Source organism: Gossypium arboreum, chromosome 11 (genome assembly GCF_025698485.1).
Source record: "Gossypium arboreum isolate Shixiya-1 chromosome 11, ASM2569848v2, whole genome shotgun sequence".
NCBI classification, from domain to species: domain Eukaryota; kingdom Viridiplantae; phylum Streptophyta; class Magnoliopsida; order Malvales; family Malvaceae; genus Gossypium; species Gossypium arboreum.
This window is the reverse complement of record NC_069080.1, coordinates 110610671-110630305: the sequence shown is the minus strand read 5'-3', so window position 1 is coordinate 110630305 and position 19635 is coordinate 110610671. Positions and strand designations below refer to the sequence as shown.

At 37.1% G+C, this 19635-nt stretch overlaps 1 protein-coding gene across 1 annotated transcript; it reads left to right on the top strand.

Annotated features, from left to right (window-relative positions):
* The first annotated feature begins 5536 nt into the window (after positions 1–5536).
* Positions 5537–19290, top strand: LOC128283938 (uncharacterized). The gene is made up of 4 exons (XM_053021350.1): positions 5537–7046; positions 7163–7504; positions 7754–7971; positions 19258–19290. Exons 1-4 carry the CDS (start codon positions 5537–5539, stop codon positions 19288–19290), a joined length of 2103 nt encoding a protein of 700 aa, XP_052877310.1.
* The last annotated feature ends 345 nt before the right edge of the window (positions 19291–19635 follow it).

The window sequence follows — 19635 nt, the reverse complement described above, 5'->3', positions numbered from 1 at the left end:
TATGTATTTTAATACTACGTACACATATTATTATTTTAATATATACATTTATGTGTTTAATTATATATCGTCATTATCAGTCTTTGTTATTGTTACTATTTTTAATAAATATTGCATACATATTTGTAATATGGTATTATATGTTTTACATACATGTGCTCCCTACTACTTCATATTCACATTATTACTATCATATTTAAATACCATGCGTTATTATCGTTTCGTACTATTGTTATTTACATTATTATTATTATCGTTATCGTTTTCGTTGTCATTGTTATTTTATTCTTGCCATGTTTATCATTTGTTTATAATTGCATATTATAGCCTTGATCTTACTTCATCTTTTACATTGATCATGTTATTGTTTTGACAACCGTCGCACCATTATTATATTCTTATACACATCAATGCTATATTTTGCTTTTACATTTTATTATAAATCGCGTTGCTTTTTGTTCAATGTATTAAAACAATTCTTTCATAAGAGCAAAATCCGTTATTAGGTAGTCCGAAATAATCGTGCCCTAACTTACTGGGTTTCGACTTTTCCCATTTAACCTAAATAACGGAATACTCTTTTAAATCATTATCTGAGTTTTGAAAAGTGCTTATTCTCGAAGATGTGAAGTGTTGTGCCCTAACTTACGGGTATGATATTTTGTCATCTCGAAATAAGAATTTTGTTTAGAAATAAAGGCAATATTCGGTGTTTGAGAATTGAGAAAACGTGCCTAACTTACTGGGTTTCGATTTCTCTCGTTTATTCTAAATAATCGAATACCCTTTTAATAAAATACAGATTTCATAAAAGGCAAGCTTGCTCTCGAAAATTTAAGATGTCGAGTCCTAACTTACTGGGTGTGACATTTTATATTTTGAGACGAGAGGGTCTTTAACACTTGAGCTTTTTATAAAGAAGGATCGTATTTTAAAATTCTTTCAAGTTTTTTTTATTTTTCGACACTAAGACACTAATTAATCAACTAGGTACCAATTTTGGGGCGTATCGAGGGTGCTAATCCTTCCTCGAGCGTAACCGACTCCCGAACTTGTTTTCTTGATTTGCGTAGACCAAAATTGTTGTTTAAATAAATCAAACTATTTATTAAAAACAACCACTTTTATGAGGTGATCCGATCGCACCTCGTCAAAAAAGGATTGGTGGCGACTCCCGTTCTTTTATTTTTAAAATCCAAGTCGATTCCCGTTATTTTCAAAAAATGGTTACGACAGCTTGGCGACTCCACTGAGGAATACGAATGAGAGAGTCAAGCCACAAGTTGATTAACTCTTGTCTTTTTATCGAAAATTAAAAATTTGGTTTTGAAATACGATCCTTTCATTACATTTCATCAGCTATTTTTATGGTCTAAATAATACCTGCTACGTTGGTCCGATTCTTTAAATAGTGTTGCATATTGCATTGCATGACCGTTGTGGTCACACCCTCTTAAGTGGGAGCTGAAACTATTCCTTCGTGAGGTTTTCACCTCCGTGCGAGGATAGTGGATTGCTTTGGGATACATCTGTACCTATGTCTTCGTGAGATTTTCATCTCCGTGCACCATAGGAAATGTATTCCCTGAACCGAACTTAGTGCAGATGAGCCTATAATGGGTGAAGATCGAGGAATCTGCTGGTTCAGATACCCCTCTTCTAGAATCAAACCCCATGTAGCGAGCCTTAAGAACCCACCCTAGGTAGAGCCACTCCGAAACCCTAGTGGTTACCTAAGCAAGTGCTATATTTATCGTTTGCTTTGAACTGTGCATAAACTACTGACTTGCTTTGTTTTACTTTCATTGTATTTGCATGGCATTTTCATCATAAAAGGTGTTGATTCGTGTTCGATTCCTAAATAGATAGCTTATCATGGAAAAGGGGTTTTTTGATAAAGTAGAAGATAACGCGGCTGTCCGGATATGGGCTGAGACAACACAACAAGAGAAAGGTGATAGTCTTACCAAGGGGTATGTGTCAGAGCTATGGAATTTCACTCAGATCAGCGTAACCCAAAATAATCTCCAAGAATTGAAAGAAATATGGAACCAGTGGGACGACGAGTTCAAACAATTATTCTATTGTCATTACGGTGATTTACCTTATCTGCCGATGTCAAGGTAGAGCGAGCACTGCTTTGAGCCCTTGCCCAATATTGGAATTCCGCTTACAGTTGCTTCACTTTCGGGAAGGTAGATTTGGTACCTACTATAGAAGAATACACGACCTTGCTCCGTTGCCCAAAGATTCAAATAGCGAATTTATACGGACACTTAACGCCCCGGCATTTTCAAAAAGCGATGAACATCACGGGGATGAGCGAACAGTGGGTGACAACCCGGATCAAACAAAAAGGAGATTGTAAATGCATCCCATGGAGGAACTGAGGATCTAATCTTAGCGCACCCGAGCGTGAAAAAAGGGTAAATGTCTTCGCCTTGAGCATCTATGGACTGGTCATCTTCCCCAAGGCTTTGGGGCATGTAGACGAGGCTGTTGTTGACCTTTTTGATAGGCTTAGTAAAGGAACCACACCTGTACCCGCAATCTTGGCGGAAACTTTCAGATCATTAAATGCTTGTAGAAGAGCAGGTGAAGGGAGATTTATTAGATGTGCACAGCTCTTGCTATCCTGGTTCCACAGCCATTTTTGGAAAGTGGAAAAGGTCTCATATCGTATCTTCTCTGAAAATTACTCTCCGCTGAAAGAGTTAGTGGCTACACCGAGGCGAGATGATGTAACAGAAGAAAATTGGATGACTGTTCTCCAAAATCTGCAAGAAGAAGAGGTTGAATGGAGAGCCCCGTGGATGGTCCCTGATGAAATATTATATCGATGCGGAGATTTTGATTGGGTTCCCTTGTTGGGAGTATGGGGAGCCGTCGGATACGCTCCTCTGCTTGCATTGCGACAATATAGATCCAGACAGTTTACACCACCAACATACGGGTTGGCCCAGTGCGAGTTCACGTTCACAGGGAATAATTACAAAAAGAAAGTTCGCGAAATATCGAATGCCTGGAACCAGACTCGTAAAATGAAGAAGTTTGCTGCCAATCCCATGACTACTCCTGAGTACGACCAATGGTGGAATCAGAGGATTAACGACAACATCCCTACATCAGGTCAAGGGAACCCTCAGTCGATAGAAGAGCACTTGAAAGTAATCCCATCTGAGATAGAAATCATCAGGCAAGCTTTCGAGAGAAAGAGTCTGGAGTTAGGAAAAAGGATCGAGCATTTGGAAGAAGAAAAGATGCAGTTAGGGTTAGACGTCGATGCCCAGAAACTAGAAGCTGAAAGACTCAGAAAGGGGAAGAACAAGGCCGAAGAGGACTTAGACAGTTTAAAAACAGACTATAAGAAGTTGCGTAGATCAATGAGAACCGCAGGGTTAGGAAAAACATCCGAACAATGGCGACATGAAGTTAGAAAAGAGCAAAGCAAAGCCAACCAGTGGGAGGAAAAATTTCGCGATACTCAAGCTCGAGAAGGTGCTCTGAAGAGAAGTTTGGTAGAAAGTCAGAATGAGAAAGAAGGGTTAAAGATCCGGGTATCAGAGTTAGAGAGATTATTATATCAGTACCGCTCGCGTAACTCTGCAATCGAGTTGAAAGCTAGTCAGAACGGAATCGAAGAATTAAAAAAGAATATAGAGGAACTCAAAACAGTGCTGCAAAATCGTGAACTTCAGATAGAACTCCTCGAAGTAAATAACGAGCGATGGAAGGAGCAACTTCATCAATCCCAAGACCAAGTCAGGAGCAGGGACTACATCATGGGCGAGGCTTTGACTCAAGTACGAGAAGTGGCTGACCACTTGCAAACGTTAGCAGTACAAGCCGATGTGCTGAGTTTAAAATACGAGTCAGAGTCGAACCGAGGCCAAAAGCTAGCTTGGCTTCTTAGACAAGTCAAGGCCTTAAGTATCAGGGCCAAGCCTTATATGTAATCTATTTTATGTAAAGAAACTTGTTTTCTAGAAAAGTTACTCTAAGGAAATCGAATTGGAATCAACACCCTTTTGCATTCATCGCATTCATTGCATTCATGCATCAGCATTGCATCATACGCACTAAAAACTCACAAGAAATCCTAAAAATCATGGCAGTTACCCTGGAACATCGTTACGGTACAAGAGGGAAAACAAAAGCAATGGATCAAAGGTTAGAAAGATTGGAACAAATGCAAAGGGAGATGCAGGATCAACTACAAGCACGTATGCAAGAACAGCTGGCCAAAATCCAGCAAGATGTAAGGGACCAGATGCTGGAGTCCCAAAGGAGTATGATGGATCAATTAACGCGTCTATTGGCTGGCGGATTAGAAAAAGGGAAAAGCCCCATAATCAATAATGGAGATGACAACGAAGATCCCGTCTACCCTCCAGGGTTTGTCCTAGCAGACGTTCAGACACAACCTGATGTGTACCCAAGAAGGCCATCAGTCACAATCAGGCCTCAACCATTTCAAACCGGTGTCTCGGCACAGATGAATTATCAGACTGGTTCGGGCTCCAATCCGGGGGACAATCCGACCAACCCTGTGGTCCTCAATCTCGATGAAGTAATAGAAGCAGAAAAGACAAGGGTAGAACTCCCGAGAGAGCTTGAGGAAAGATGTAGATGGTTGGAAGAAAAATTTAAAGAAATGGAAAACACTGACTATCGTGGTGGAATTGACGCTAAGGAATTAAGTTTGGTTCCAGACCTGGTACTCCCTCCCAAGTTCAAGACCCTAGAATTTGAGAAATACAACGGGACTAGCTGTCCCGAGGCTCACATCACTATGTTCTACAGACGAATGGCAGGCTATGTCAATAATGACCAACTATTGATCCACTGTTTCCAGGAAAGTCTGGTTGGGGCCGCTTCTAGGTGGTACAACCAGCTGAGTCGTAACCAGATCAGCTCATGGAGGGATTTAGCACAGGCCTTCATGAAGCAGTACAGTCACGTGACAGACATGGCCCCTGATAGAGTCACATTACAGAACATGGAGAAGAAACAAAATGAGAGTTTTAGGCAATACGCCCAAAGATGGAGAGAGGTAGCAACGCAAGTTCAACCACCTCTTCTGGAGAAAGAAACGACCATGCTCTTTATCAATACGCTAAAGGCTCCATTCATTAACCACATGCTAGGGAGCGCTACTAAAAGCTTCTCAGACATAGTAATGTCTGGAGAAATGATAGAGAACGCGATAAGATGTGGAAGGATTGAAGCAGGGGAAAGTGCTAAGAGATCAACTCCAAGAAGGAAAGAGAACGATGTGAACAACATGAGTATGTATAATAAGCCAGTCACCATGAGCCAACCAAAGGTGGTGACTACCAGCCATCAGGGCTCCGCAAGACGGGACTTCAACCCAAGGCCTAACACGGAAAGAGTCCAGTTTACTCCTATCCCGATGTCCTACAAGGAATTGTACCAGAGCTTATTCGATGCCCATGTAGTGTCGCCCTTCTATCTAAAGCCAATGCAACCCCCATTCCCCAAGTGGTACGACGCATAAGCGCCAATCACGAATACCATGCGAGAGCCAGGGCACTCGATAGAAAACTGTACCACTTTCAAGAAGCTAGTTGAAAGACTCATCAACATGGGCATCGTGAAATTTGATGATACACCTAGTGCAGAAAACCCATTACCGAATCATGGGGATAAGGGTATAAATGCCATAATCGAGAGTTCAGGGAAGGAAATTAAGATGAATGTTGCAGAAGTAAATACCCCGTTGAAAGAAGTATGGAAGAAAATGGGGGAAAGAGGTTTGATGGCGCAGAATTCGGGGGTTAAGCCTCGAGAAGCGAAGAATTATTGTGAGTTCCACGATCAAGAGGACCATGAGATCCAGAAATGCAGCCAATTCAGGGCTTTAGTACAAGGATTGATGGATAATAAGGAGCTGGAATTCTTCGAATATGTCAGGAACCAGGAAGAAGCAGATGTATGTGCCTCCGAAGAAGGGTCGACGAGAAGTGCTTGCGAAATCAACCACCCATTGGTTATCATATCACGCTTAAGAACTAATGAAGATGGGACCCAAGTCGCACCCAAAGTCGTGATCCAGAAGCCCGTTGCTTTCCCTTATAAAAATAGCAAGAGGGTACCATGGAATTACAGCTGCAATGTGACGATCCCAGGAAAGAAGAGCCCGGCCAGTGCTTCACAAGAAAACCAAGATGTAGGTTTTTTTACACGCAGTGGGAGACGTTATGTTCCCGAAGGCACAGGAACCAAAATTGCCAAAGAAAAGGTCCCGACAGTAGAGCAAAGGAAAGAAAAGATGGTCGAGTTCGAATCGCCAGTTAATGAGTCAGTAACCGAGAATGAAGCCAGGGAATTCTTAAAATTTTTAAAACACAGTGAGTACAGCGTCGTTCAACAGCTACATAAGCAACCAGCTCGCATTTCGGTGCTGGCCTTACTCTTGAGCTCAGAAACGCATCGGAGCGCGTTAATGAAAGTGCTGAACGAGACATACGTCGCGCATGACATCTCTGTCAACAAACTAGACCGCCTGGTCAACAATATCAGCGCTGACAATTTTATTTTCTTTAACGACGACGAAATACCACTAGGAGGCATGGGGTCCACAAAGGCCCTGCACATTACCACGCGTTGCAAGGGATACACATTACCGGGGGTACTGATCGATAATGGATCAGCACTAAACGTCTTACCCCTATCCACACTGAATAGGTTGCCCGTGGATAGTTCCCATATGAAGACATGCCAAAATGTAGTAAGGGCGTTTGACGGTACTGAAAGAAACGTAATGGGGAGGATTGAATTACCCCTTCAAATCGGTCCTAGCACGTACGAGATAGACTTCTTAGTAATGGACATTAAACCCTCTTACAATTGCCTATTGGGAAGACCTTGGATCCACTCGGCAGGGGCAGTGCCGTCATCATTACATCAGAAGCTTAAACTTATAACGGAAGGTCGATTGGTGACCATAAATGCGGAGGAAGACATCATTGCATCTGTTACCAGCAACGCACCATATGTTGGGACAGATGATGAAGCCATAGAATGTTCTTTTCGATCGTTGGAATTCGTAAATGCGACCTTTGTTGTCGAAGGAAATAAAGTCCCAACACCCAGACTTTCCAAAACCACAAGAATGGGACTACAACTGATGGTTGGGAAGGGAGCCTTGCTGTGGAAAGGACTTGGAAGAAGCCTACAAGGAAGGGTCAAAGTACCTATGCTCACGGACAAGCGGACCGCTTTGGCTTAGGATTCAAGCCGGATGCAAGACAAAAGAAAGAGGAGCAAGAGAAGAAAGCGAGAAAGGAGAAGAGCGCGTTTGAACGGGAAGAGGTTAAATGGAAGCCAATGACCTTTCCCCATATATCCAGAACATTTGTGTCAGGAGGAACTATTTATGCTGAAGGAAGATTGGCAGGCCAAGAGTCCACCGAAGAAATGAGGGAAAACTTCAGCATTAATGCCACGTTCGAAGGAGGAACTGGAGAAGAGGATGGGACTGGCATTCGCCCTTATGAGCCAGAAAGTGTTTTGAATAATTGGACTGCGGAAGAGATTCCTGTAGTCTTTAAAACTAACACAGAGTAATGCCCAAAACACGCTTATTACCCTAGGCCTAGGAGTAATAAGTGTCTTTTTGTGAAATAGGCCTATGTTCGAAATCGTTATTTCAATGAAATGCATCCTTTCGCCTTATTCAGTGCAAATATTCTTTCATTCATAATCATACCGTACATGCCATTGTTCTTAGATTCTTTTGTTCTTTGCATCTTCCTTTCTGCCCAAAACAGGTCTCCAGATATCAACGATGTGAGTGACCTTGCTATTAATTCGGAGTCTCCCTTTGAGCGCGATATGTGTCTAGAGGGATCCGAGGATTTTAGAGATGACAGTGATTGTAACTTATCCCCTGATTTGTCGAGGATGGTAGAACGCAAGGAGAAACAGATTCTACCCCACGAAGAGACCGTAGAAGTCATGAACTTGGGAGATGAACTAGAAAGAAGAGAAGTAAAGATCGGAACTTGCATCACCACAGAGACAAAGCGGGACCTTATTGAGTTACTCCAAGAGTTCAAGGATGTCTTTGCATGGTCATATCAGGATATGCCTTGGCTAAGTACTGACCTTGTGGTACACAAGCTCCCCATCAAAGAAGAATGCAAGCCAGTTCAGCAAAAGCTTCGAAGGATGCGGCCCGATGTTCTGTTAAAAATAAAAGAGGAGGTCAAGAAGCAATTTGATACTGGTTTCTTACAAGTAGTTAAGTACTCAGAATGGGTAGCCAACATCGTCCCGTCCCTAAAAAGATGGGAAAGTACGGATGTGTGTAGACTACTGAGAGACTTAAACAAGGCCATCCGAAAGATAATTTCCCATTGCCTCATATCGACACCTTAGTGGACAACACAGAAAGTTACTCACTTTTCTCCTTCATGGATGGTTTCTCGGGTACAATCGGATCAAAATGCATCTTGAAGACATGAATAAAACCACATTTGTGACCATGTGGGGAACCTTCTGCTATAAAGTAATGCCGTTCGGATTGAAAAATGCGGGAGCAACATATCAGAGAGCCATGGTAACCCTATTTCATGATATGATGCATAAAGAAATTGAAGTCTATGTTGACGACATGATCGCCAAATCTCGGACTGAAGAGGAGCATGTGCAAGTCTTGAGGAAATTATTTTTGAGGTTGAGAAAATTCCAGCTGAAACTCAATCCAGCGAAGTGTACCTTTGGAGCCAGGTCTGGAAAACTACTTGGATTCATAGTTAGTGAAAAAGGGATTGAGATTGACCCAGATAAAGTCAAAGCCATACAAGAATTACCTCCACCACGCACTCAAAAGGAAGTCCGAGGATTCCTAGGAAGATTAAATTACATCGCTCGGTTTATTTCACAACTAACTGAAAAATGTGACCCCATATTCCGTCTCCTTAAGAAACACAACCCTGGTGGTTGGGACGAGGAATGCCAGAAGACTTTCGACAAGGTTAAGCAATATTTGTCCAATGCCCCAGTATTGACACCACCTAATCCAGATAAGCCATTGATACTGTATTTGACGGTATTTGAAAATTCTATGGGATGCGTACTTGGCCAACACGATGAATCGGGAAGGAAAGAAAAAGCGATATATTACCTCAGTAAAAAGTTTACTGAGTGTGAGACGAGATACTCGTTCATTGAAAAGTTGTGCTGTGCCTTGATTTGGACAACCCGAAGACTGAGACAATACATGTTGTACCATACAACTTGGCTGATCTCTAAAATGGATCCTCTGAAGTACTTGATGGAGTCAACTGCCTTGAACGGGAGAATGGCCCGATGGCAAATTCTACTTTCTGAATTCGATATAATCTATGTGAACCAGAAGGCCGTAAAAGGGAGTGCAATAGTAGATTTCTTAGCCAGCAGAGCCCTAGAGGACTACGAGCCTCTGAACTTTGATTTCCCAAATGAAGATCTAATGTGCATAGCAACTACCGAAGAAGACCCTCAAGAGGGTCACCCTTGGAAGCTAAACTTTGACGGAGCATCAAATGCCATGGGTAACGGAATCGGGGCAGTTCTCGTGTCCCCGAGTGGAGATCATTATCCATTCACTAGTAAATTAGATTTATTTGCACGAACAATATGGCGAATCTGAGGCATGCATCATGGGAATACGTGCGGCCATAGAACGTAAAATCAATGTGTTAGAGGTATATGGAGATTCTGCCCTAGTGATTTATCAACTCAAATGTGAATGGGAGACAAGAGACCCCAAATTGATCAATTACCGGAGGTTAATCCTTGAGTTAATTAGAGATTTCGATGATATTGTCTTCTACTACCTCCCACGAGAAGAAAATCAGATGGCTGACGCCCTAGCAACTTTGGCTTCTATGATCAAGGTGAACCAACCAGAAGATGTGAAACCGATCCAAATGAGCATTTACGAGGCCCCGGCTCATTGTTACAACCTTGAAGAAGAAGAGGAAAATGATGATCACCCTTGGTACCACGACATCCTACGATATGTGAAGAATCGTGAGTACCCTAACCAAGCTACGAGAATGACGGAAGAACGTTGAGAAGAGGCGGCGGTGACTATGTCTTAGATGGGGAGATCTGTACAAAGAAGGAAGGATCGGTACTATTAAGGTGTGTAGACGCCATTGAGGCTAAGAAAATCTTGGAAGAAGTCCATGAGGGCATCTGCGGGACACACGCTAATGGTTTTACAATGGCCGAGCAAATTATGAGGTTCGGTTATTATTGGTCCACCATGGAAGGAGATCTGTATTAACTACGCCAAAAGATGTCATAAGTGCCAAATCTATGGAGACAAGATTAATGTGCCTCCTCATATCTCGCATGTCATGACCTCGCCATGGCCTTTCTCGATGTGGGGCATGGATGTGATTGGGCCAATTTTGCCAAAAGCTTCAAATGGGCATCGTTTCATCTTTGTGGTCATCGATTATTTCACCAAATGGGTGGAGGCCTCTTCATACGCCAATGTCACTAAATCAGCAGTTAGCAAGTTCCTAAAAAAGAAAATCATCTGTCGATATGGAATGCCAGAAAGGATCATATCTGACAATGCATTGAATTTAAATAATAGCATGATAGCGGATGTCTGCGATCGTTCAAGATCGACACCACAACTCGTCACCGACGCTCAAGATGAACAGTGCAAGAGAAGCGACCAATAAGAACATCAAGAAGATTGTAGGAAAGATGACGAAATTTATAAAGATTGGCATGAGAAGCTACCATTTGCCCTCTATGCTTATCGAACGTCTATCGAACTTCTCTTGGGGCAACGCCTTTCTCATTAGTTTATGGAATGGAGGCAATTTTACCTATCGAGGTCGAGATCCCTTCCTTAGAGTTTTGTCGAGGTAAAGTTGGATGAAGCGAATGGATCCGATCCGATCGATCGGTTGAATTTGATTGAAGAAAAGAGGCTACGGGCTATTCGCCATGGTCAGATGTACCAAAAGCGAATGATGCGAGCTTACGACAAAAAGGTTCGTCCCAGAGAATTCCACGAGGGAGACCTAGTACTGAAAAAGATCCTGCCCATACAAAAAGACTTCAGAGGAAAATGGATGCCGAATTGGGAAGGGCCTTATGTGGTGAAGAAAGCCTTTTCTGGCGGAGCATTGATATTGGCTGAAATGGATGGCAAGACCTTATCCAATCCCGTGAATTCGGATTCGGTTAAGAAATACTTCGCCTAAAAAAAAAAAAAAAAAAAAAGGAGAGAGGCCAGGGTGAAAACTCGCAAAGAGCATCTTGAGACCAAAGGGATTTTGAATTGAAAACCCATAAAGGGCAATTCAAATTTTGATCAAAGGTGGGGCATGCGATGGTCTTATGGTACCTAAATTAACAAGGAGGAGATGTTACATCTTGGGGCATCAGCAAGAGTACTCTAGATCCCTAAACGCATATTGGGCAAAAAAGGAGCCTTCAAGAAGTCAAGATAGAGAAACTCACTGCGATATCTGGGGCACCTATTCCCTTTTATCCATTTTGTATTCCAGCAATGTTTGTTGACTGTAATTAATATATTCCCTTCAAATGTTGTTTCTGATAAATTTCAGTTTTGTCATGATCTTTTTCAAGCATTTTGCATTGAAATGATGATTAATGGACTAAAGCCATTTTCACAAAAAGAGTTCTGCATATTACTCTGAAAGTTTCTAAATAGTACAGGAACCTGAAACAGGACTATTATTTAGAACTAACCAAACTCAAAGATTGGAAGCATCTGAGAAGAAAGAGTTTAAATTGGGACTACCTCTTCGGGTTTTCTATTCAAAATTTAAGCTGAACAAGAAGACAGGATACCATTTCAGTAAAGGAACCTTGATTAACTAAGAGCAATGGCAACCTAAACAGGGATTCACGCTCACAACATGCTGCACTCATACATTCATAGATCATTCATAAATGCATCTAATTAGGAACATTTGATTCATTTTGATAATAACACCCTAATTCTTTGATATGAGCATAAATACCTGGAACTGATTCTACAGGTCATGTCCCTAGAATCAGTAAATTCCTAGATCTTATCACCCTAAGCAGTAGGGAAACAGATCGAAGAAGATGAGCCTTAACCCCCTAAGCAGTAGGGTAATAGGCTGAAAATCACAGATCTCACCTCCCCGAAGTTGCAGAGGGGCAGATCAAATACGTCGAATCTTGCCTCCTCGAATGCAGTGAAGCAGATTCAAACTACCAAGCTTTAACCCCCCTAAGCAGTAGGGTAACAAGCTGATGTCAGAAGGTCTTAAGCCCCTAAGCAGTAGGGAAACAGACCAAATTGTAGATCTTATCTCCCTAAGCAGTAGTGGAGCAGATCGAAAACAAAGAGCCTTAAACCCCTAAGCAGTAGGGTAACAGGCTGAAGATTTACAGATCTTAATCCCCTAAGCAGTAGGGTAACAGGTTAATTACAGATCTTATCTCCTTAAGCAGTAGTGGAGCAGATCAAAGACGAAGAACCTTAAACCCCTAAGCAGTAGGGTAACAGGTTGAATTACAGATCTAAAACCATAAGCAGTAGGGAAACAGATCAAAGATGACAAGCCTTAATCCCCTAAACAGTAGGGTAACAGGCTGAAAATTAAATATCTTCTTCCGGGAACAGCAGTGGAGTTGATCGAAGCCACAGCAGATCTCCTTGGAGTTTCAGTGGAGAAGATTGAAGTCACATGTCTTATCTCCATAGAGTTGCAGTGGAGCAGATCAAAACAAACCTTACCTTCTCGAAGTTGCAGTAGAGCAGTGAAGTGAAGCGAAGCAACAAGATTGGAATAAAGCTACCTGGAGAAAAGGAGCGCTAAACAGGTCTAGACACAGTGGAACCGGGCAAAATTGGTCTTTCTTAAGTCTTTGCTCTGTTCTCGTTACACGACAACAAGCAAAGAGGGGCAGCTGTACAAGCCCAATTTTGGGACCCCTACTTCTTAACCCCAAAACCCAAATTTCAAGCCCAAACCCCTAACCCAATAACATGACCCAAACACAAAACAAAAAAGAAACCTAAAAAACCCTAGCCACTGCCCCTATACTTAACTTTCAGCCATACTTTCTGACCCCCACCACTGCCTCAGTGCTAGTGGCACCTCCACCACCGCCTCTTCTCCACTACCATTTGCCTGCGACAACAATAGGAGAGAGACAATGTAATATAAAAAAAAGATTTGTAATGGCTATTTAAGGCCGAATCAAAAACGATGTACGGGGGATTTTGGGGGGTAAAAAAAATAAAAAGCAATTTTTGATTTTAAACACTAGCAAGAGCAGAAGACCACAGCAATATCAAGAGCAAAAATAGTCCAAACAGAGAATAAACATCTAATAGCCCAAGGTGATTTCATTTAGTTATCATCGTTATTTTCTTTCTTTTTAACCTATTTTACTCAAAATACGCATATATTATAAACATATAAAAAATATAAAAAAGGAGGTAAAAAATATACCCTTTTGAAACTCCTATTAGGCGGCGGCGCTTACTGACAAGCGACGGTCAGTGCCGGGTCGAGCCCTCATCAGCACACGGGCCACCAGCAGAGAGGAGAGCTCTCTTCTTTTTTTTTAAAACACCAAAGAAGAATGAAATTTTTGAAGGATTTTAGGCTTTTATAGCCTTCCGAAACGGCACCGTTTTGGTGCCCAGGCCCAGACCCAAAACGACGCCGTTTAGGCGCAACCCGAATCGGACCCGACCCGCTAACAAGGGATCCGCGTGTTTTCGTCGTTTTTGGGGTATTTATGCCCTAATCCTCTGCCTTTTCCATCTCCTTCAATTGGATCCTTTTCTCGCTTTTGTTTTTATTTTAGCCCATTAATTGACTTTTGATTCACTTTGGTCCGCATCGAAACGATACGTTCTGAGGACTTGGAATAATTTCATGATCAGCCCCTCCATTTATTTCGCGTGTTCAAGTTAATCCCCTTTCCCTTTGTTTATTTTAAACTCGCCTCAAAGTTCCATTTTTAATTCAAATTTCATCCTTTTTTTCTCATTATTCTAATTTTATTTTAATATTATTTATAATATCATATTTTATTATTGTTGTATTTTTATTAATAGTTCATTATTATCATTTTATTTAATACTTATATATATATATATATGTTATAAAGTATTATTAATAATTTCAATATTATTATTCTTATTAACACATATGTATGTTAATATTATATTATATTTTATATACGTATACATATTAACATTATACCATATATAAATATCATATATCTATATATATATTTCTTAAATATATCATATATATTGTGTACATACTTCTAATACTATCATTGCATTCATTTCAATATATATGTATATACTGCATAATATTGTTAATATTTATTTTAAACATTATTATTATTATTATTAGCATGTATATATACTATAAAAGTATTTCAAATATCGCATTTTTATTATGTATATATCTTAAATACGGATGCATTTCTTATTACGTGTATTTATCACTTAATATTGTATTTTATGTATATACCTTAATACTAAGTCACTTCTATATTTTTATTTCTCATATTATCTTATATTTATATTTCCATTATTATACCATATCTATTTATTAGCATATCATTATCACTATTATCATTATATATTAGTGTACATTTTATATGTGTATATATACACATTTATATATATAGTTTCTTGTACATATACTATTACTTTAATTTAATATTTTTATTATCTGGCCCTTTTTGTATTTCTATATTTTCATTATTATCATATAGTAGCATATATTTTCATGTATATATACATATATGTTATATAGCATTATTAATAGCTTAATACTATTGTTTTAGGTATTTGTGTGTCACATATGCTTTCATTAAATATATATATATATTATATTCCTATTAAGCACATATCTTACATTACATACATTTTATATATGTATATATTTTACATATACTCTGTCCAATCTTTTAATATATTACATATATTTTGTGTGCATACATGTCATTAATATCGCATTTTATGTATTTTAATACTACGTACACATATTATTATTTTTAATATATACATTTATGTGTTTAATTATATATCGTCATTATCGGTCTTTGTTATTGTTACTATTTTTAATAAATATTGCATACATATTTGTAATATGGTATTATATGTTTTACATACATGTGCTCCTCCTACTTCATATTCACATTATTACTATCATATTTAAATACCATGCGTTATTATCGTTTAGTACTATTGTTATTTACATTATTATTATTATCGTTATCGTTTTCGTTGTCATTGTTATTTTATTCTTGCCATGTTTATCATTTGTTTATAATTGCATATTATAGCCTTGATCTTACTTCATCTTTTACAGTTGATCATGTTATTGTTTTGACAATCGCACCATTATTATATTCTTATACACATCAATGCTATATTTTGCTTTTACATTTTATTATAAATCGCGTTGCTTTTTGTTCAATGTATTAAAACAATTCTTTCATAAGAGCAAAATCCGTTATTAGGTAGTCCGAAATAATCGTGCCCTAACTTACTGGGTTTCGACTTTTCCCATTTAACCTAAATAACGGAATACTCTTTTAAATCATTATACGAGTTTTGAAAAGTGCTTATTCTCGAAGATGTGAAGTGTTGTGCCCTAACTTACCGGGTATGATATTTTGTCATCTCGAAATAAGAATTTTGTTTAGAAATAAAGGCAATATTCGGTGTTTGAGAATTCGAGAAAACGTGCCTAACTTACTGGGTTTCGATTTCTCTCGTTTATTCTAAATAATCGAATACCCTTTTAATAAAATACACTGATTTCATAAAAGGCAAGCTTGCTCTCGAAAATTTAAGATGTCGAGTCCTAACTTACTGGGTGTGACATTTTATATTTTGAGACGAGAGGGTCTTTAACACTTGAGCTTTTTATAAAGAAGGATCGTATTTTAAAATTCTTTCAAGTTTTTTTATTTTTCGACACTAAGACACTAATTAATCAACTAGGTACCAATTTTGGGGCGTATCGAGGGTGCTAATCCTTCCTCGAGCGTAACCGACTCCGAACCTGCTTTTCTTGATTTATGAGACCAAAATTGTTGTTTAAATAAATCAAACTATTTATTAAAACAACCACTTTTATGAGGTGATCCGATTGCACCTCGTCAAAAAAGGATTGGTGGCGACTCCGTTCTTTTATTTTTAAAATCCAAGTCGATTCCGTTATTTTCAAAAATGGTTACGACAATATATATATATATATAAAAGTAATGAAACAAAACTTTATATAAAAATATTTTGCAATATCATACAATATGTATATACAAATGTAAAATAATACATAATTTAAAATAATATATGATAATAGTATACAATTTTAAAATAATACTTATAATATATAAATTAATTATGAAAAGTAAAAATATAGAAAAATAAAAAAATTTATATTTATAAAATATTTAGAATAAAATAAATAATATATACTGAAAAATAATGAATGAAACAATATTATTAAAATAATTTAATATATAAAAAAGGTTTAAGATAAATATATATATACAAAATATTGAAATATATAATAATAATCTAAAAGAAATAAAGTTTAAAAATAAAATAAAATTTAGAAAGAATTAAATTAGAATAGAAATAAAAATACAGATGAAAATTCAAAAATTTAAAAATAAAAAGGGTCAAATTAAAATGTGCGCACAAGGAGAGGGATTAAAACGGAAAATATCCCCTTTTAGAAAGACATCGTTTATGTGCTTTCTTTTTTTAAAGAGCTCAAGGACCAAATTAAAATAAAAACAAAACGTTTGAGCGAAATTAAAAGATAAAATAAACCTAATTTTAAAGGATAAAAATGCGGAAGGATCAATTGGGAAATTATCCCAATTTACAAAAATAGGTGTGATTGGATCACCTTATAAAATGTTTTGTTTTTAAAACATTAATTTTGGTCTACGAAAGTCGAGAAAACATATTTGGGAGTCGGTTACGTATGAGGAAGGGTTAGCACCCTCGTAACGCCCAAAAATTGGTACCTAATTGATTATCAAGTGTCTTTAATGTCAGAAATTTGAAAGTTTTAAGATGCAAACCTCTTTAGAATATTTTGATTTGAAAAATTTAGGTTCGCTTATTTCAAACAAGTCAAAATATCACATCCAGTAAGTTAGGAAGCAGTATTTTAAAACTTTTGAAGCTAAGCTTGTCTTTTAAAAATTTCTATTTCGAAACTACAAAACATCATATCCAATAAGTTAGGACACCATGTTTTGAAATTCCCAAAATAGTTGTTTGTATTTTGAAAATTTCAAAAATACTTAGAAGGGTGCTAGACTATCGAAATCAATGAGAAAAGTTGCAACCCAGTAAGTTAGGGCACTACTTTTCTCGAAGCTTCTGAATACCAAACATTGCCCTTTTTTATTTTTGAAAACTTGGAATCTCGTTTTTAAATTGATGCATGAGGAATCATATTACATTGTAAATCATGCATAATAACATATTTTCGTAGCAGGTAAATAAAACATGCATTTAAACAATATGATAGCAATATCATAAAGATCATATGTTAGATACATACATATTAAAAAATAATAAATATAGCAAATCTTAACAACATACGTACATAAAGATATACATAGCATATATTGAAGATGAATAAGCAAAACATACAAACATACAAAGTAATAGTTAATTTAAAAAGCGATGCATGCTATACAATTAGACATATAAATACATATACAAAACTAATGTGATAATATTAAAAAAAATAATGTAGTAACATATATAATAAACAAACAACACTTAATAACATTATGAAACTTGCATTTAATAAAATATAACAATATATAAAATATTTAATACGTATTAAAATATAAAATAAAGTGAGTAATTATTTAAAAATATACAAAGTAAGTTAAGAAGTAAAATGTTTAAATAACAAATAAATATGATATTTTTTTAAAAATGGATATTAAAATAATATAGATATAAAGAAATGATTTAAAAGATAATTAATGCTTTGTAAATAGATAAAGAAAAAGTAATTTATGAAATATAATAATATATATATATATATATATATATATATATATATATATATATGAAACAAAACTTTATATAAAAATATTTTGAAATATCATACAATATGTATATACAAATGTAAAATAATACATAATTTAAAATAATATATGATAATAGTATACAATTTTAAAATAATACTTATAATATATAAAATAATATATGAAAAGTAATAATATAGAAAAATAAAACAAGTTTTATATTTATAAAAGATTTAGAATAAAATAAATAATATATACAAAAATAATGAATGAAACAATATTATTAAAATAATTTAATATATAAAAAAAGGTTTAAGATAAATATATATATACAAAATATTGAAATATATAATAATAATCTAAAAGAAATAAAGTTTAAAAATAAAATAAAATTTAGAAAGAATTAAATAGAATAGAAATAAAATACAGATGAAAATTTGGAAATTTAAAAATAAAAGAAGGGTCAAATTAAAAGAGCTCAAGGACCAAATTAAAATAAAAACAAAACGTTTGAGCGAAATTAAAAGATAAAATAAACCTAATTTTAAAGGATAAAAATACAGAAAGACCAATTGGGAAATTATCCCAATTTACAAAATACGCGGATCCTCCCCAGGTAATCGGGTCAATACGCGGATCTTGGCCCAAAAATGATGCCGTTTTGAAGGTTACTGTTTAGGCCAAAATGACACCGTTTACATATGGCTATATAAGCCAATTTTTAAGCCTTGAAATCATTTCTACAATCTGTTTTAAAAAAAAAAAAGAGAAAACCCTCTGAAGGAGGGCTTGGGGTGGTTTCTCGGAGTGCTATCGAGCCTCCGTTCAGGGATTTGCACGCACCCACGCGCCTCCATCCATGTTGCCATGTACGGTGGTTGGAAACTGGAATCGTTTCCTCTTTTCGACGCAAACCAAATCGATATACCCCTTTTCCTTCTTTACTGTTTACAACATATATAAAAAGATCACATTTGTGTTTCTCGAGTAACTGTAGTTCTCTCTCTTTTCTGTATAAAAAATGTCCCTTTTTTATTGAATATATGTCTAAAAAGAAAAAAAAACCCACTATTACATTATATTTTACATTCATTTATACTGTTTACAAATAAATTACAAAAAATTAGTCCCCGATTCTGATTGGCTTGATTGCTTGCTTCTTTCCTTTTCTTGCAGGTTAACAGCGCAATCATCGGCGGTGGGGCATGATCTATGCACTGATTGTGGTGTGACATGGGGACTGGAACCACGGTGCTGATGGAGGGTAGTTGAAACAACAGAGGTTGAAGAGACATGACCCTTAGGCTTACTGTGGCGCGAACCTTAGCTAGGGTTTCTCTGCTGCTGAAAGTAGGTTGGGCCAATTGGGCCTTGTACGTTTTGGACCTAGGTGTAATGGGTACCAGGTTTTGGGTAGTTTAGCTGGGTTACGGGTTAATGGGTAATTTAGCTGGGTTTTAGGCATTTGGGTTTTGTCAGGCTTTAAAGCCTATTTATTGTAAATAGACTTTTATTTATTTTATATTAATTAATTTAATTCTTGCAAGCCCGGGC